The 18,563-nt window shown below is 45.4% G+C and overlaps 8 protein-coding genes across 8 annotated transcripts; all 8 read left to right on the top strand.

Annotated features, from left to right (window-relative positions):
* Positions 1–2,507: 2,507 nt before the first annotated feature.
* LOC145701495 (mitochondrial-processing peptidase subunit alpha-like) lies at positions 2,508–3,755 on the top strand. The gene is made up of 5 exons (XM_081778712.1): positions 2,508–2,845; positions 2,891–3,065; positions 3,104–3,220; positions 3,458–3,702; positions 3,743–3,755. Exons 1-5 carry the CDS (start codon positions 2,529–2,531, stop codon positions 3,753–3,755), a joined length of 867 nt encoding a protein of 288 aa, XP_081634838.1. The 5' UTR covers positions 2,508–2,528.
* Positions 3,752–6,767, top strand: LOC145706144 (striatin-interacting protein 2-like). Its single transcript, XM_081783666.1, is given in 6 exon segments — positions 3,752–4,568; positions 4,627–5,571; positions 5,646–5,907; positions 5,950–6,247; positions 6,292–6,469; positions 6,514–6,767. Coding segments are annotated over 6 exon segments (2,451 nt in total). The 5' UTR covers positions 3,752–3,959; the 3' UTR covers positions 6,673–6,767.
* Positions 6,768–7,194: 427 nt separating this feature from the next.
* Positions 7,195–8,674, top strand: LOC145706130 (mitochondrial-processing peptidase subunit alpha-like). The gene is made up of 4 exons (XM_081783651.1): positions 7,195–7,695; positions 7,738–8,143; positions 8,190–8,498; positions 8,541–8,674. Exons 1-4 carry the CDS (start codon positions 7,295–7,297, stop codon positions 8,610–8,612), a joined length of 1,188 nt encoding a protein of 395 aa, XP_081639777.1. The 5' UTR covers positions 7,195–7,294; the 3' UTR covers positions 8,613–8,674.
* A 28-nt stretch (positions 8,675–8,702) lies between these two features.
* On the top strand, positions 8,703–10,565 carry LOC145706129 (uncharacterized). The gene is made up of 5 exons (XM_081783650.1): positions 8,703–9,146; positions 9,191–9,640; positions 9,681–10,040; positions 10,098–10,382; positions 10,425–10,565. The coding sequence occupies exons 1-5, from the start codon at positions 8,711–8,713 to the stop codon at positions 10,463–10,465; spliced, it is 1,572 nt and encodes a 523-aa protein (XP_081639776.1). The 5' UTR covers positions 8,703–8,710; the 3' UTR covers positions 10,466–10,565.
* A 10-nt stretch (positions 10,566–10,575) lies between these two features.
* Positions 10,576–11,238, top strand: LOC145706135 (uncharacterized). The gene is made up of 3 exons (XM_081783655.1): positions 10,576–10,710; positions 10,753–10,931; positions 10,979–11,238. The coding sequence occupies exons 1-3, from the start codon at positions 10,608–10,610 to the stop codon at positions 11,099–11,101; spliced, it is 405 nt and encodes a 134-aa protein (XP_081639781.1). The 5' UTR covers positions 10,576–10,607; the 3' UTR covers positions 11,102–11,238.
* On the top strand, positions 11,233–13,305 carry LOC145706128 (DNA repair protein XRCC1-like). Its single transcript, XM_081783649.1, has 5 exons — positions 11,233–11,508; positions 11,549–11,967; positions 12,029–12,804; positions 12,844–13,049; positions 13,094–13,305. The coding sequence occupies exons 1-5, from the start codon at positions 11,269–11,271 to the stop codon at positions 13,256–13,258; spliced, it is 1,806 nt and encodes a 601-aa protein (XP_081639775.1). The 5' UTR covers positions 11,233–11,268; the 3' UTR covers positions 13,259–13,305.
* A 6-nt stretch (positions 13,306–13,311) lies between these two features.
* Positions 13,312–15,340, top strand: LOC145701494 (protein phosphatase PTC7 homolog; the record flags this gene model as incomplete). Its single annotated transcript, XM_081778711.1, has 7 exons — positions 13,312–13,522; positions 13,564–13,641; positions 13,767–13,786; positions 13,836–14,024; positions 14,066–14,149; positions 14,304–14,412; positions 14,458–15,340. Coding segments are annotated over 7 exons (996 nt in total), but the record flags the coding sequence as incomplete, so codon positions are not given.
* A 1,828-nt stretch (positions 15,341–17,168) lies between these two features.
* On the top strand, positions 17,169–18,226 carry LOC145706133 (CWF19-like protein 2 homolog). The gene is made up of 4 exons (XM_081783653.1): positions 17,169–17,307; positions 17,349–17,513; positions 17,556–17,925; positions 17,966–18,226. The coding sequence occupies exons 2-4, from the start codon at positions 17,448–17,450 to the stop codon at positions 18,190–18,192; spliced, it is 663 nt and encodes a 220-aa protein (XP_081639779.1). The 5' UTR covers positions 17,169–17,307; positions 17,349–17,447; the 3' UTR covers positions 18,193–18,226.
* The last annotated feature ends 337 nt before the right edge of the window (positions 18,227–18,563 follow it).

Raw genomic sequence — 18,563 nt, 5'->3', positions numbered from 1 at the left:
GATGTTTCGACTCGTACCATCAGTCGGGATTTCGATCTCGAACGGGAATTCACCCATTTTTTGACCGTCGCAGCCGAATCTGTCGTCGAATTCCAAACACAGCTCGGCGACCATCTTCTTTTGCCCCGGGTCTGCGTCTGCTGGTAGGGTTATTCCGAGTTTTTGCTTCGCTAGCTGAATGGGGCACCTGGCTGCGTTCTTGTTCGGCGCGTCCAGCTTTGGGACTTCTCGTGGTGGTTGAGTGCGGGACCGATCGCTGTCTTTGACCGCTGATCTAGTCGTCAAGTATTTCTTGATTTTGGTCCGCTTCACTCCGTCCAGCTTCACCACTTGAGTCTCAGTTTGTGTGAAGGCTTCGTTGTAGCAAAATGAGAGAGTACGATTCTTATTGTCGACTGTGAAGCTGTCCGTCATCGCATTCTCTAGTATATCGCGGCCCAGTAGACTTGGGTATTTACTGCCTGGCATGATGGTGAGATTCAAGGAGAACGCAGGGCCACCATTGAATGATAAGCGGCAGGGAAGGATACCCATCGGCTGCTCGGCGGGAATATTTGGGCTGAAACCGGTGACCTTGAAGGGACAGGGCTTCAGCATCTGGAGAAATTCGTCGGGAACGTAAGCAGCGGACAGACAGGAGGACTCGGCTCCGCTGTCGACTTCCATCGATACGTCAAAACTTTTAGAGCCCGTAATGATGGTAGCCGAAGCGAAATAAGCCTTTCCTGGTCGCTTCTTCTTCACTGTGTAAAAGTGAACGTCGAATGGTTGGAAATCTTCAACGTTCTTAGTCGTATTTATCTTCTTGGATTCTGGTTGTTTATCGTCTTTCCCATCCTTAGAATCGTTGCTGGCGCGCTTAGCATTCTTCTTCTTTTTGTTCTTATTTCTGTTGAAGTGCTGGGAGACGGTCGCGCTGTCAACTCGATTCTGTCTTGTGGATTGGGCGAGACGGCAGAGTTCGTTGATATCGTAAACTTTTGATAGGCTTGGAAGGATTGCGTTGAAAACGTCTGGTTCTTCTTTCCTAAGATTCAAGTACAGCATCATCGTCGAGAATATGTCAAATATTTCATCGACCCCGGCGTCGGCTGACTTCTCTTGTCGGTAAGAGTTCAAAGTCGCTTGCTTCGCCTCGTTCATCTTTTGCAAGACGTTGGCGGTGTAGTGTGCAAACGGCTTCGAATGGTCGTATTCGACGTCGAAAACTTCGCTTAGCTTCAGTAAGTAGTGACTCTTCGCGGCGAATGATTTCTCTAGCAGCGCCTTGGCCGATTTCCAGTCTTGACAATTCAGAAATTCGGTTCCAAGTGAGCGTTCGATGTTCAAGTCGAAGTGGCTGTACACTGCTGCGATGAAAGGCTGTTCACGTGAAGGTCTGTCGCGGACGTAGGCGCGGTGATAAATGTCGGCTCTGCCCAAGAAGGTGTTGAAAGATGTGTTGCATGCGGCGTCCAGCTTCGGCAAGTCTTGGACGTGACGAGACCAGGTAGTGGCCACCCATGCTTCTTCTCTCATTGTCGCATTCGTAGAGTCTTTTCCTTGATCGAGCTCGCAGGTAAGAAGCGTTGTACTGAGCTGTTCTAATTTTACTCTGCTTTCTGTGATCAAGGGCTCTAGGCTTGGCTTTAGTGATTCGTCATTTCGCACTTGTTCTTCGAGGTAGTTTACTCGATCGTTTATGCTTCTTATTTCGGTGACGGTTTCTAGCAGTGATTTGTTCGCCGCCATAGCTCGAAATATATCGGCAGTAAGGGTTTATGGGCCTTGGATTACCTTTCAGGCCCTCAGAAAATACTGCGACTAAAAGTCGCAATATGATGAGCTGAGGTGCCTTTTGCGCAAACGCCCGACGATTTCTCTGTCCAGCGATTGTCGAAATTTCAAGGTCTGGTCCAAGGGTCGATTCTTCGTAAACTTCTCTCGATTTTTGGTGAAAAGTGGCGAAAGAATTATGTTTTCTCAGTATTTTAGGTTTTCCCCGGCGTGCGTGCGTGGTTGCGTGGGCGCGACTTTCGGCGCGTGGGTCGTGGTGGCGCTCGTGTGGTGGCGCTCGCTCGGGGTGGTGTTGGTGTGGTGCGGCGCGGAAAATTCTCTGAGTGGAGTTTCTCCGGCGGCGCGGTGGCGGTTGGTGATTCGGTTCCCCTCGACTCCGCTGACGGCCAATCAGCGTCCAAGTTGCGAAACTTCGGTTGTCGATGGCGGAAAATTTACCTTTTCTCCAACGGGACTACTCTGATACCACTGAAGGGATCCTAGCTTCTGCTGAATCTCCCACTTCTAGCGTAGTTTGCCTGCTCTCTATATCTGGACGAGTGAAGAAAACGAGTAAAGTATCTTTGACGTCTGTATTTCGAGCTGGAGTAAAATAGAGGTTAATTCACGAACTGCGTGAATTACCGAATGAAGAGAAATACACGGCGGCGACCGAGCAAAGCTCGATCTAGATAAGCAAGTGACCTTAGGGGACGAGGGAGTCTAACGAATCTAAGATCCCAATAAGAGGTAATACAATCGGACTAAAACGAATGATGCCAGAAGAATCGATCGCCGAATGCACCAATGCCGAGACTATTCAAATCTGGGGAGAGCACCTGCTTCAGCACCGAAAAGGAAGCTATCTTCAGACGCCTCCTTCCTTCGTTGGAATTGGAGTCACTCCCGACGAGCTGGAAAATGCTGTTTCGAAGAATATTCATTTGATGGAAAATCCGACTTGGGGAGAAACAACGAAAGAAGAAAGGAAGGAGTATTTGTCGCAGTGGACTGGAGGCTTTGTTCACCAAAACGAAGAGGCCGTCAATTCGTTTTCGATTGGAGAAGAAATCAGCGAGTCTTATTTTTGGTAAGCCTCTTTTTCGATCATTCGTGAACTAACGAAGCAATTCAGTATGTCCTGGGAAGCGCCAAGTTACAACAGCAAAGACCGAGCAACTGCTCATGTTCTCCGAGCTCTTCTTGGAGGAGGCAGAAGCTTCGAATCCGGCGGCGCTGGAAAAGGATTGACTACGATTCTTTACAGAGTTTTGGGCTCGCTCGTTGGACAGAATTTCTCAGCTTTCAAGGTTTTTCTTTCACTGTGGTTTTTTATGAATGCTTTTAGGCGTTTTATCGAGAGTTCGAAGACTCTGGAATATTTGGAATTTATGGAATGTGCCAGAAGGAAAATATTAAGCAAGGATATCAGACGTGTATTAATGTGATGAAACAGTTGGAAAATGTGAGTTTTCTTAAAAGATACCATGCTATAATTGGAAAAAACCAGGCCATTTTGGCGCTCCATTTCATAAAGAATAACATAGTCCGGAATTAAGCGAATTGTATTTTCATTTCATATTAGATTTAGACAAAGTTTTTGATTCTTGTTTCTATTTATTCCGATTTTTCTAGCGCCTCTTGAGCATGCAGATGGCATGCAAGCCATATTTCTAACAGCTAGCCTTAACTACCGTTTCAGGGAAATTTCACAGAAGCGCAGCTGCAGACGGCGATCAACCAGTGGACAATGAGCAATATGCGCCACTTGGAAGTAAAAGCTCAAATGATGGAAGATTTCGCCCGCGAAGCTCTCGTTTACGGACATCCTCAGAGGCCAGAGGAGTTCTATCAAGAAGTGGCGAAAGTGACGAAGAAGGATGTTTCAAATTTAGCCGCTAAAATGATCAACACTAGTATACCTGCAATTTCTATTCTCGGAGAAAGGTATTTTCAAAGCAAGATTTCTTTATTAAATAAAATTAAGTACGGGGGGATGATTCAGATCTGCACCAAAAAGTGTGCATGGCGCAGTTCAATAACCAACCTCTAATTGGCAAGCAATATGTCAGAATAGGCGATAAAACTTACGAGTACTGAAAGTTCTTCAATCCAAGCTGCTATCCAAACAATTCATATTATAGTTTTCTTCTGAGAGCGAGTTTTTTAGAAGATTTTTGAGAAATCGGGTTCGAGAAATCGCGATGCCGGGATACACTGGAATTCCGAACCAGATGGATTTCGAGTTCGCCGATAGTGACAGTCTGCTGGTGGAGATAGAAGAGCAGTACGCTTATGTCGAATGCACGGATTTCACTTTGAACCGAAAAGCCGCCGAGGAGCTTCAAGAACAGCATGTCTTTGGTTCGGACGAGTACTGGATTGCGGCGGCGACGATGCTCGGCAGCGACGACGTCGAAGTTCAGATCAAAGGATGCCGAGTTCTTCTTTGCGGGCTTCAAGGAGGAACCACTCTGGAAATGCGAAACGAGACGATCGACAATCCGCAGAAAGACGTCTCGCCGGAAGAGCAAAAAGAACTGGACGCGGAGCTGATCCACGAAATCCGCAACTGCAGCTACCATCTGACCAAGTTGGACTACTTTCACAAGTTCATGCGCCTCCTGCTCGCCGAGTGCAAGGATATTTTGAAAGCACCAATGGAGGACGACTCAGGACATCAAGTGCTCATTCGACTGCTCTTTTCGGTGGTTTACACGATCGTGGAAATTTTGAGAAGACCGCCGGCGCCGTCGGACAGCGAAGAGTGGCAGAAAGTGCACTTTTCTTTCAAGGAGAGTTTGCAACACTCGGTCGAGTACATCGACGATTTGTTGATGATTCTGGTCGATGTTAACTCGTCGTCGTTAGGTAAGAGCTGATGAATCGATAATCCACTTGTTCATTTGCAATTTTTAGCTCCTGTAATTCCGATGAAAAAAAGCTGTCCTTCTGATGTGGAAATTAACATTGGCGACTTTCGGTGGATTGAACGAAGCTCACAAGAATAAAAACGGAAAGCGGCGAGAAGCAGGACTTCCGGAGATCGAGAATCCTGCTGAAATCATGCGAGAACTGACGCCAGTGACGACTCACATCGACACAATGGTGATGAACATGGCGGAAGGGCAGATTGACTACAACGGCCCGCAGCACAGACCCAAGCTTCAGCGAAATCAAAAGCGGAATACAAGCGAGCTGGAAGACGAATTCGACAATTTGGATGACGAAAATCCGGAGAATAGGCCGTCTACTCCCGCTCCCACGCTCGGTCGCGGCTCCAGAAGGCCGAGTTTGACGTCTTCGCGGCCGACCAGCCCGTCCAGAGAGTCGGAGAGCTCTCTAGGCCCGAGCTTTGACAGTCCTCTGGCCACGTGGACGTATCCTTATCTTCCCTGGAAGCCGAAAGTGACGCTGAGCGAGATGGACGACTTCATCCGAATGGCGCGCTCGAAATACCTCGACTACAGCTTCAAATATCCAAAAACAGAGGCGCAAATGCTCGCCGCGGTTCAGAATCGCTTCGGACTGCCGAAACCGATCCAGAACAGCATGAAAATCATGGACAAATACATTTATAAAAGCCTTGCCGATGTCCAGCGTGAAAAATGGGCTGAAACGGAGAAACACCAACTTACGAAACCGTACAAAAAGGAAACTTCTTCGATCGAGAAGTTGTACGAGCGGATCTGGCAGAATCTATCGATGTACGTGATTTCGCTGTTGAAATTATTGCTGGCAGCGGCGCCGACTGCGAATAAAAGCGATATATTCATGCAGGATCAGATGGGGCCGCATTCTATTCAATTAGGAAGGGTTCACAAGCTTTAGAAATCGGGCAGCAATTACTGTTATAAATTCATTCTCAACCCAAAAAAGAAGGAACGCAGCTCTTCAAACTTCCTGTCATGCTGATCGGACTCGACGTCAGCCGCCACAAAGAAATCGTGACAAAAGCAATCTCTGGATTTATCCTGCTTTTGATGAAGCATCTCAAAGTCAACCACGTCCACCAATTTGAATATCTTTCCCATCACTTGTACGGCTCCAACTGCTTTCCGCTAATCGCCAAGTTTTTCAACCAGAACATGACGGTCTTCGTAACTCAAAGAAATCAAATTCCAAAGCTAGACTTGCGAAATGCTATTCGAGGTAATTGACCGTCTTTCGCCTTAAAAAAGGAGCAATTTCTAGGGCTGCCAATCATCCAAGCACTGATAGAACGAGCGACAGAGGAGCAGATGCCCTACTGCTGGCGAAACATGTTCTCTTCAATTTGTTTCCTGGGAATACTCGTCAAAATCATGAAAGGAAAGCCTTGGCGCGTCATTTGGCTGGTCAAGTACAAAGCCACCAACATTTTCAAAAAGACGCTTTTGGTCAAACACGGTGTTTTCCAACTCTACGTTTTGAAAGTCATCAAGCTTCACGCGCGATTTTTGGGAAGACAGTGGAGGAAAAATAATATGGACGTGGTTTCCGGAATTTACGGGTATTTGGGTTTTTGGATTTTTGAAACAATTTCGATAATTTCAGCATGGTGCGCCATCATTTGACAGACGACTGGGCTTTCTTCAACGCAGAGCCGGACAAGGAGTCTTCAGTTCAAGAGGAGAATAAAATCACGCAGACCTGCTCCTCCTTCAACAGAATAGTTTACCTCCCCGAAGATCAGGAGTGGACCAAAACTGGACACATCGCCAAGTTCAATGAGGTTACATTTTTAAGCCCGCAAATATTTTCAAATCAGATTTCAAGATTCGCCTGCCGCCGAATTTCGGGAGTCGCTACAAAGCTTGGCTTGAAAAGGAGGTCATGAGCGTCAATGTCGACTGGGATCAACTCCTGAGTCCGGAAAACGCAGCCTCTGTCTATCAACCCGAAGACCAGCCGGTTGCTGAAACCGCTGCTGCGTAATTTCCCAAACCACTGTCAAAACGATTTATTACCTAAACGACGTTTCTACTTGTTCAAACTTTTTTCCTCGTCAAATACACCTTTCACCAATTCCACTTATCTTCTGATGAATCTTCTTTCAGAAAAAGATGATTCGAAGTCGCGTTTTTTCGTCTTTTCTTTCGCGGAGTAGTCGCAGGAACAATCGAGTAGCCCTCCGATCTCCCTCTTTGGCGAAGTTTGAAAACGAGTCCTTCGTCGAACTCAATAAAGACCCCTTCAAGACCGAAATCAAAAAGATTCCCATTGACGAATTTCGCTCTTTGACTCTGGTCACGCGCCCGTCTCGACATGGAACTCACACGACTGTTGGATTGTGTTTTGCCGCGGGATCGAGGCATACTGGCGCCTTTTCTCCTGGAATCAGTCATCTTGACCAAGCACTCGCTTTTGGGAAATGCAGCTCTTTTGAAAGTAGAAATGAAATTCGGGAACGGGTCAAAACTTTAAAATTCAATCTTTTGGATTCTCTTTCTTGATTTCAATGATTTCTAAACCTTGAAAACAGGATTATCTGGACAAATGCGGGGCAATTTTCGACGCTCAAAGCGACCATGAAACGACGATCTACGCCTTGTCCATCATGAACAAGCACATTTCAGAGGGAATCAAAGTGCTCTTCGACACGGCATTTCAACCGATGCTCACTGAGAACTGCATTGAAGAAGCCCTGGCTTCGGTGGAAAATGAACTAAAGCATAACGAATTTGAAGCTGTCCGAGTTAATGAAATTTGCGAGTTGGCTATTCATGCAGGCTTCAATCACTCGACTCGTGGTCTTGGAATCAAGCGAAGCATGCACGAGAGAATTCCTGGCTCTAGCCTGAAAATAGCTAGAGAGATCGCTGATTTTCGAAGCCAAAATTACTTCCGAAAAGACCCCGTCATTGTGGCCGTGGGAATGGAAATGGAAGAGCTTGTCGAATCAGTCAAGCCGCTTCTTTCTTTGGCCGTAGATCCGTCTTTTGGGATTTCTCAATCAAGGTAAACTGTCCAGATTATTTATCGTGCGAATTAAATATTCAGTCTTTCATCCGAACCGGCAGTTTGGACGGGTGGAGCGGCGCACTTGATTTCTGGTTCATCTTCGTTCTCGATTCTCGGCGACGAGAGCAATTCACAAACTTACTCTTCAATCGCCTGGGAAGCTCCGAGTATCAACGACCCAGATCGCTACACCTGCCACGTATTACGCGCCATGCTGGGCGGCCAAAGCTACTTCGAATCGGGCGGCCCGGGGAAAGGAATCACCAGTCTCTTGTGCACGCAGATCTTGGCGAATCCGATGGAGCAGAACTTGTGGAACCACTTCAAGGCGATTTATAAAGAGTTTGAGGATGCGGGCAGTTTTATTATTTTCGGCCAAGGAGGCGACAATTGCGAACAACTGGCCGTTAATAATGGTATTCTGATGCTGGAAAGGATATCGAAGGTAAGGATAAGTGGATTTTTAGCGTAAGCCCTTATTCTTTGTTGAGGGCTCTTACGATGGCTGGATGCGTTCTCCAGGACTGATGCAGTCGAAAAACCAGCTCCTGAATTCATATTTGCGCGACTTGGAGATCAAGGCGGAAATGATGGAAATCTTCGCGAAAGACACGGTCGCTCTTGGCGCGCCTCAGAATCCAAATCAAATCGTGAAGCAAATCGACAAAGTTACCATCGAGGACGTTAAAAGAATGGCAAAGAAGCTACTAGAATCTGACCCGGCTGTGGCCGTTCTCGGGCCAAGTACAGACGTGGATAGTTTGCTCATTGCTGCTCGAGAGAGGCAAAATAGTAAAATGGTAGCTCGAGCTTAGATTTCTTTGTTTTCAAATAGACTTCAGAATATGTCTTGGAAACTGAAAACTGCCGCCAGCTACGTAAAATCCTACAAAAATATGATAAAGCTATTCTGATCCTTCAAAAAATGTACAAATTTTGAAACTGTAATTATCAAAAATAATCTAATAAAACTTGAGTCGGCTGAATTTGAATTTGTTTCATTCAGGACTGAATGTGGAAATATCGAATCGTAAAACCTCTTTCACTCGCTGCGGCGGGCTCCTTTTTGGCGAGCAAGCGAACAGTTACCGTAGCTGCTAAAGACGAAGAAAGAGAATCCGCTTCTCACATCGAGACGCTTTTGCAAACGACGAGAATGGCGATGGAGGAACTGAACTCGTCTTTCTCCCAACTTTGCAAGCTGCAGTACAAGTCCATGAACACATCCCTTAAATCTGCCGAAGACCAGCTCTCCCTCCAGTGGGCGCTCTTCCAGAAACTCGAAGAAGTCGAGCAAATCATTCAAAACGTCGAAGTGACACTGGAGGCCTCGCAAAACAGCGCTGCTTGTCTTGAAGATCTCGAAGGAGTTGAAGCTCTTCAAGATCGTGCTGAAAAGCTGCAGTCGATTAAAGGAAAGCTTTCGGCGTTAATCGACTTGCGAAATGGTAAGTTTGCTTTGACAAAAATGGGGGATTGAGGACGAATTCAGATTCGATTCCAAAAGATGCTCTTGGCGCTTTCGAGGACGACTCTTTCTCTTCGCTAGAACTGGACAACGTAGTCTGCTCGATGTTCTTTTACAAAAACAAATTGAAAAAGCAACTGGACGAGCTAAAAAGCGGCGAGAACGATTACATCGAGCGACACAGAAGCGCCAATCTTCCAGCCGCCCAAGCACGCGTCAAGGCCGAGTATGATCTTAAGCTGACCCAGCTGGAGAAGCGATTCGATGAGTCAGTAAAAGCACTGTACGAAGAGGTGAAGGAGGAATTCGAAGAGGAATTGGGCGAGAAGTTTCTGGAGAATTTGAGGGAGCGGATCGAGTGTTTGAATTCGCAGCTGGAGCTTCAAAGAGCACAATTTTCGCAAGAATTGGAAGAGAAGATGAATGCAGATCTTGAAATTGTTGCGATGAAAAACCTTCAATTAAAACTTTCAGGTTTGTAGCCAAAGCGCTTCTTCTTTTAGTTATTTTCAAGTTCTTGGCGAAAGTGAAAAACTCTCTGCAGCTCTGGAATCCGCAGCAGCAGAAGACGCAGCCGCCAAGGAAAAATATCTTCCAGCTTCAGAAGTGTGGCTCAGCGAGTTATATTCCACCCAAAGGCACGTTTATCTCCAAAGACTGCTGCGAGAACTGAGTGACTTGGAAGAAAAACTGCTAAACTCTTCCTTGCCTTCGATTTCCGTCGCTCCGTGTTTGGGATATCGACTCTCTGAAGTCTTCTCGATTTCTGAAGTGACTGATAGAGTCTCTCTTCAAAGAAAAAGCGTTTTTAATCCGATTTCAACAGAGTCAAAAGAAGTCGTTGAAAAAATGGCCTCTTTGGCGCGGGAAAAAGGTAAAAATTTTCGTCTCTATTGAAGAGCCTTTTGGTTATAAAGATTCAATTTGGTAGGATTGATAAACGCGGAGAACCACGGAATTCTCGCCGAGAATCTTTCTTTCTTGCGATCGAAATTCTACAGCTGGTCGAAACCAGCGGAAATGAGCGAATACTTGCGGAAATCCGGTTTCTCCGAAGTAGACCAACTTCTCTCCGGCTTTCTTTTCGCCCTTCAAAAAGACGATGTCGAAACAGCGGTGAAAATCATGAATCAATCTTCTGGCGAGCTGAGGAGGATATTTCAGCCCTGGCTTGACGAGAGCAGATGTTATCTTGAAACTCTTCAAGCTATTTCAGGTTTTAAAAAAGTTATTCGGCTTTTAAACGATTTTTTTTTAGTCGCAAAAGCAGTCCTAACGTCGAAAGTTCTATCCTGTTAATTTACCTGTGATTTCCGCTTCAATTTTCAATTTCAATTGCCCTTTCATGTTTTTCCTTCCGTAAATCCTTAATTCGAGAGTTCAACTACTTGCTTGTTTCACCAAATCATCACCGAAAAACGTCGGGTTTAGTTAAGAAATCATGGAAGAGATCGATTCAAAAGCCATTCTCGAGAGCTATGGGCTCTTCATGGACGACATCTCGCAAATTCGAGTCGTTGATTCTAAATCAGCTGATTCCGCCCGTAAGGTCCTCATGTTTCTGCCATATCTGATTTTTTCTTTAGAGAACGCAAAGACCTGCACCGACAGATTCGTGATGGACGTCCAGGACCTCCAGCGAATTCTCAAAGACTTTTCCGAAGAGTCAGCAAAGCTAGCCGAGCAAGTGAAGCAACGAAAACTGATCGCGATCGCTGCTCGCGCCAAATTACAAGCAGTCACACGAGAGGCCGAACTCGAAAAGGTAAGAACCGACGAGCTAGTAGACCAAGAATCGATTTCAAAATTCAGATAGCCTTGCTCGAGAAAATCGAAGAACAAAAGCTGCAAGCAGAGCGACTCCGAGCTGAACACGACGCTCTCAAGAGGATCGAGCAAAGCCAGAATATCATTTTGCAGCAATTCAACGACTAACTGTATTTTTCAAACTTCATAGCACCTCTCTTTGACATTTCTAAGCACCATCGTCTATTTTTCTAACCTTCTTTTTTGTAGAGCCGTCAAGACAAAACTCTAAATTCTTCTTTTATACTGAAAAAACAATCAAAAAAAAGCATGTCTGATTTTCAGAAAAGAATGAAATGGGCGAAATCGAGTATTCAGAAATTCTGGATCGCTCGAACGAAGTGGCGCCAAAGTATCCAGCGGAAAATCTAATCGACTTTCAAAAGCGACAAGCTTGGCTGGTTCCTGCTGCCGATCGAGAAGGCCATGTCGAGATCAAGTTCAAGAAAGAGTTCAAAATTCAAGCAATCGACATTGGAAACGCCGGATCGGCGACTTTTGAAGTCGAAGTTGGCCACGAAAACGAGCCAAATCAGGTACTACTCTTCTTTTTTTTATTTCATTCAATGACGTCAGTGGTTCGCGTTTCTGTCCGGCACTTTCATGAGCCCAGTCGACTGCCGGAACCGAATGAACGAGCGCAAAGTGCATTTATCGACCAACTACGATTTCCTGAAAGCGAATCGCGACAAAAAATGGGACAAACTGCGCCTAAACATCGCCCAGCCGCACGTCAAAACGAAACCGTACGGAATCACATTCATCGTCTGCCGTAGCGAAATCCCAGCTTCGCGGACTGTGAATCAGGAAAGCAAGATTCGCCAGAAACAGCTGAATGCTCTGAAGAGACTGAAGGAAGAAGAAGCGGAGAGAAAGAAGAATGAAGAGAAAAGTTCGAAAGAAGAGTTCGACGGAAACGACTTTCTCGACAGATCTGCGCTTTCGAGTGTTGAAATCTCTACTTCGAGCAAGAGCTACAAAATCATCGACGACAGGTTCTGGTTTTTCATTCCTAAAAGCATTGATAAATGAAAACAGTTGAAAACCGGCAAAAAGACCAATGAAGATCAACTACGATTTGAACGCGGGAAACAAAACTCTCAAAAACAAGCATTCCCATTTGAAGCCCTCCACGTCTTCCCAAGTTTCGATAACATCGCCATCCTCTTCTTCGAATCGCTCTTCTCCGATCATCCAGCGAACGACGCAAGTTCGCACCATTCCAAACTCCGCGCTTCAAAACATGATCAAGAACACCGTCCAAGCAGACGAGAAGAAAAAGAAAGAAGCGGCAAGAAAGAGATTTGCGAATTTTCAAGACTCGCCTGCGAAAAAACAGAAGACTTCGTCCAGGCCTGCTCCAGCGCTTCCGTTCAATCAAATCATGAGGGGGATGACGATTGCCTTGTCCGGCTTCGTTAACCCGGAGCGATCAAACATTCGACAAGCAGTTTTGAACATGGGCGGCCAGTACGAGCGCGATGTCACTGGCAGAGTCACTCATCTGATTTGCTCGGTCGCGGGGACGCCGAAATACAATCAGTTCCTTGGAAGAGGAAAGATAATGAAAAAAGAATGGGTCTTCGCTCAATCTTCTCAGCGGACAAAGCTGCCTTGGAAGGAGTTTTCATTAGCGCCAGTTAACAGCTCGGACGAAGACGAAAGCGAAACAGAAGAGCCGCAAGTTGAAAGTGATCCTGGCTGGACAAGTGGATCTGATACGAGCGAGCAAGTGGTGGAGACGATCCCGGATTCGGAGGAAGAGCTCGAGGACGTGAGGATTCTGAAGCCGCAGCTACGGGAGGAGGCTCAAAAGAAAGCTCCAACTGAAGGTTCGTCGGATTATCAAATTGTTTCCTACTTATTTTTAGTGATTTGTGAACTGATGACGAAAATGGGAAAGTGGGTGAAAACGATGGAAAACAACGAGGACTCTTCTCTGCAGGACTTCGAGCTCGACCCAAAAATCAAAGAAAAGGAGCTTCTTTTTGCGCCCTACATTTTCATCGTCGACGAGAAGCTGAAGAATAGAAAAAAGATCGCCACGGCGATTCGAGAAAGAGGAGGAAAAGTCAAGGTACTCGTAATAACCTTGAAAGGAAGCTGAAAAACCTCATTAAGAAAAAAGAAGTACCTTTCTTGTCGCACATAATTTGCGAATCGAAGGAAAGCATCAGCGAATACAAGAGCAACAAGAAGCTGATTTTGGCGAAACCGAAGTGGATCAAAGACTGCATAAAATATGAAAGGCTCATTTCTCCCTTTGACGCGAGATACACTGTCTGATTTTTGAAAATAAAAAGAACTGTCAATAAATTCACCCATAAACACATCGATGATCCATTTTGATTTTGATTCATTTTCACCAATTTTATTTTCAGGACCCGTTGCCACCGATAATTGTGAAGATTTCGCAACTGAACTGGGCAGCTGCTGGCTTCTCGAAAGTGTCGCAAAACATCAGATGCACTTCTGGACAAAGCGCTCTGGCTACCATTCAGAAGTTCGGCGAGGATGCCTGCTTCGCTCTAACCAACAGTCGTAGAAAAGGTAAGCCCCTCCGATTGACCTCTTTCTCATCGACGTTTCAGACTACATCGGCATCGCTGACGGCGTGGGAGGCTGGCGGGATCGCGGGTTCGATCCTTCCGTCTTCTCCTCCAGGAGGAGTCCTCCTCCCTGATGCGAATCTGCAAAGATATGGGCCATCATATGGCCAACAAGAAGCAAGAGGATCCCATGCGTCTCATCGACGACTCTTACAATAAGGTAAGTGCATGAAAAGAATCTTCAGATTCTGCTGATGCTCAGAAAGTATTCAATAACCATGAGAGACAAGATAATGAGCACACTTTTCTTTCAGCTTTTGTTGCTGAACAAAAAGAAAAACTTCCAAATCGTGGGTTCATCGACAGTTTGCATCCTCTCCTTCGAGCAGGAAACGGGAATCCTGACGACGGCGAATCTCGGCGACTCGGGCTACCTAATTGTCCGCAACGGCGAAATCATAGACAGGAGTGAAAAACAGACGCACAAGTTTAACATTCCAAAGGTACAGAAATCAGTTAAAATTTTCCATAAACGATTTTTAAGCAACTGGCTTATGCGCCGCCAAGTCTGCGATTTATCGCTGATATGCCGTCTGATGCACACGAAAAGAAATTCGTCACGCACCCGGTAAGTTTTCAAGACAGATAGAAAGTCCCGTGGTTTGTCTTTTGGACGCGCCGTTAAAAGTTTTATGTTTTTCTTGAATACGCGATTTTGAATCGGTGAATCTGGGTTTACGACGTATTCTGATCAATTGCTCTACTAACCTAATTTTTTCCAGGGAGATCTAATCGTCACAGCTACCGATGGTCTGTTCGACAACGTCCCCGACGAAGTGCTACTCCAGGAACTCTCGTATCTTCCCCACGCCGATCAAATCCACACTCAAGGTCTGCCTCCTCAACCCTTTCAACCCTTTAACTCCTCTTCTTCAGACCTGGAGCGCACGGCAAAGTGCCTAGCCTCGCGCGCGCACAAGAACGCGCTCAACAAATCGTACGTTTCTCCCTTCGCGCTCGCCGCCAAAAGCGCCGGCTTCCACTACACCGGCGGCAAAATGGACGACGTAACGGTCATCGTTTCTGTTGTGTCCGACCTCGGCACTTTTATTCTTTCGGCACTATATCATTTTTCTTTTTTAAACTTCCGTCTAAAAATTCAAGATTCAACATGCTCTCTTCGCCTTTCTCTTTTCGTATCTTCTCGTCCTTTTTTCTATCAACTTTTTCTTCTCTACTGAAATTTCCAAGGCCTACTTTTGACTTCATTCAAATTGAAGAACTAATGGTGAACAAATGGGTTTCTGACCCCTTTTTTGAGGTGTTCAACTTTGCCTTTTCTTGGCCCTTAACTCCGCAACTGGAACTAAAGCCACGTCAACTCATAGAGCCAATCGATGATTGATAATTAGGCTATTCACCAATCAAAGATGGGGGTCATGATGACGTTTCGACAATTTTTGTCGAATTCCAGTTGCGGAGTTAAGGATCGAACTGTCAATTCTTAAGCATTTATTTATTTAGGATGTTTTTAACTGAAACAATTTTGGCCTTCTTTTCTGGTGCCAAAATGACTTCACTCCTTTCTCCTTGAGAAAGAAAAAATACTCTCTTTTCAGAATTGAAACTCTCCCAAAACAACATATTCTCTTTTACCTCGTTGCTTGTGCTACTATCAAACCATATTTTTCCCAAGTCAAGTCCCGCGGAGAACCAACTCTAGCGACATCTGAACGAGAAAACGGTTCGGATCAGGAGTTTCCCGCGGCCGCTTGATTTCGGAATGAAGTGAAACTTGAGTGGTTACGAATTTAACTTATTTATTTGTATAAAGAAATACACTTTTCAAAAATTGAAAGATTTATCTGTTCTTCGTTGTTGCAGTAACAGCAGCTTGTTTATTTTGAAGCATTTTTATAGCACAATTTTTGAAGCACTGCAAGTTAAAAAGTATTCTAGAGCTCGTCATGATGAAGTAGGGAGCTTCCTCAGTAAGTAGCAGGCGATTCAGTCAATGCATCATAAGCTTTTGCCCGTTTTTCTTCTTGATAAACCGTCTCGACCGAGAAGATCGAGCAGGACAAAAATATCATTTTGCAGCAATCCAACGACTAACTGTATTTTTCAAACTTCCCGTCTCTTTGACATTCGAGGACCATCGTCTACTTTTCTAACCTTCTATTTTTGTAGAGCCGTCAAGACAAAACTCTTAATTCTTCTTTGATACTGAAAAAAAAAAAACAATCAAAAAGGATGTCTGATATTTAGAAAAGAATGAAATGAGCGGAATCGAGTATTCAGAAATTCTGGATCGCTCGAACGCATGGCTCGCGGGAAATAAGCGAAGGTACTGAGGATCAAGGATTAGTGTAACTAATGAACTGTCTAGTGAAGGAAGTGTTCTTCATCAGCAACATTCTGCAATTCGAAATGATCCACTTCATCGGCCAGCTGCAGTACTACATTCACTTCGAAATCAGCGAGACATCTTGGGCAGTCTTCGCCGAAAAGGTAAGTCCTTCTTGGTCGCACCAAACTGGATCATTTTCAGGTCGAGAAAGCAAATGACCTGAACGAAGTGATCATCGCGCACAATGCCTTCCTCAACGAGCTGGAACAGGGCTAACTGCTCGCGGACTCTCTCTGGGACAAGATAAAATCACTCAGAATTGCGAACAGCTTTTGCCTCCATTGCCAAATCAAGTGCCTTTTCCGAGGATGATGAGCTGCTAGAGAAAGAACGCAGAAACTCCTTCAAGAACGAAATGTTCAAGCACAAGGTAAAAAAGAGATTCAATTCAAAATGTAACGATTTCGCAGTGTTCGGTGACCACCTGCCGGACGACTTACCAGAAAATCCTCCCAGCCAGTCCTTTCTCTTCATGTGTCCACACGCGGCGATGCTGCTCAAAAGAAGAATTCAGAAGTGCCCCTACAGTGTAGACAAGTACAGTTACACTCGAAAAGCTGAAAGTTTAATCTAGTTTCTTAGTCAATTAGCGCCCCTGACGAATATTTTGATGAACCTCTCAGTTTCGCAGCTGCAGGAAACGCTGCTGGAAAAGTGACGCAGTGGGAAATCTCTGGAAAGGACATCTTCGACCTCGATTACGATATCGACAATTCCATCGAGGTAAAAACGGCTGTTTTTCAGTGGTCATCAATTTGATCGTTTTAGTGTATTCCAGACGTAACGATGGACAACGAGTCGGGAATGCACGAGCACTGGATGTTCTTGAACAAAGAAGTCACCTTTTCCAGCGAAAAACAAATCGGCCAAACCTCGAAGGCGATTTTGAAACTAGCGCGGCTGTCTTCTTCCTCTCCCGAAGTCGTTTATTTGTTCAAATATATCGTCGATTTCTGGTGAGTCCAATCGAATCTATTGACAGGACTCCTAACGCTTCTGACTAGTGACACGGCGAACGATTAAATGATGAAGGTGTCGCATAGTTTGTACGCGGCGCTGCTCGCTCACGAGCCCCTCCACTCTTTGGTGGAGCAATTCGAGCGCCTCTTTCCCGAACTGCGCCTTTCCGGCTTCCGAGAGAAGCTCGAGCCCAGATGCGCGTCACTCTTCGCAGCAGAGAGCATCTCGCTGACGATGATCGAAGTTGTCGACTTGTTGCTGTCTGCCGCCTTTCCCAGCGTGGAACTGTTCTTTTCCTTCCTCATTCCATTGCTGCCTGCCTCTACACCTGTTACGACCTCATGCGACCCGACGTTGTTCTCGAGCAATCGTGGGGAAACAGAATCCAGGACTTTGCCATGCCTTACTTTATCTAGGTAACAAATGATGATGATTTTTATGCTTATCTTGAATCTAGACTCTTCGTGAAACGATCCTCCGAATCGAAACACTGGAAAATGTAGAAAAGAATAGGAATGCGAAAGAGGTCGAAAAAGCCGAAGAGCCCGAGCAGCCGATGATCATGGCGCCTCAACTCATGTTGGCGAACTCTGCACATATGCCCGGCATGGCAGGAGCACCGGTAGAAGTCCATCTCAAGTTTTATTTTTGATAAACATTTCAGAATCCATTCGGTCAACCTGACATTTGGTGGCATGCCAAACAAATTCGGTGGAATGCCTGGACAATTCAAAGCTTTTTCTCAACTGAACCTATTTTTTGCAATGGACACGCTATGCAATTACTCACCATCTTACAGCAGCTTCTCTTAATTCCAGTGTCGATTAGTTCCTTGCTAACTGCTCTAGCGACGAAGACGAAGGGTTTCCCGCATTTTGTCACGGAATGCGTTCCAATCGACATGGAGGAGGCTGAAATGGGGCCAATGTACTTCCAGAAAGCGTTTCAAGATGCAGAAGACATGTGGGCAATCAACGAGGCTGTGATAAACACGATGAAAGAAATGAGCCATTTCAAAAAGGTTCAAAAATTAGGTGAGAAAATGATGAGAAACCAAAGATGAATTGATTTTAGGTCATATTGCCGTCGAATTTGGCGGTGGCGGAGGATTCGCTCACATCGTCGAGAATAACGAACGCGTCCCTCCTTATTTTATGCGAGAGATTCTCGGCGGACTGGCGGACATATCTCCTCGAAAATGGCGAAAACCGGCGTTGGATGAAGAAGCGGAAGTGATATTTCGCGCGGAGCAAATGGAAAAGAGCCTCAAGGAGTTTCAAGCAACGAGTCCTTCTTTTTAAAAAAACCGATTACTGCCAATTTTAATATCCAAAAACATGTCGAAAAATATTCTATCTACTTTTTGATTCGTCCATGTCTAAACGATCATTTTTATCTGATCGAAAGACTGCGATCAAGGCGAGTCGGAGCATCATTTGAAAATACTCATTTTTCGAGAATCCTTTTCTCATTTTTGCTGCTCGGCCGTCGCCATTTGAGGGCAGACTCTACGAAAAGAGTAGAGAAAGGATCCCATATTTTTTGTTCAGACAGTGCGCTATCGGATTGAAAATGAAACTAAAAGAGAGTGATGAATTCCCTTCGTCGGATGATAATTCGGGAGAGCGTCTCATTCACGAGGGTGAATCATCAGAAATAGGTAAAATTAAAG

Source organism: Oikopleura dioica, chromosome PAR, assembly GCF_907165135.1.
Source record: "Oikopleura dioica chromosome PAR, OKI2018_I68_1.0, whole genome shotgun sequence".
Taxonomy (NCBI): domain Eukaryota; kingdom Metazoa; phylum Chordata; class Appendicularia; order Copelata; family Oikopleuridae; genus Oikopleura; species Oikopleura dioica.
The sequence above is the reverse complement of the archived record's forward strand: the minus strand, read 5'-3'. Positions and strand labels throughout refer to the sequence as shown.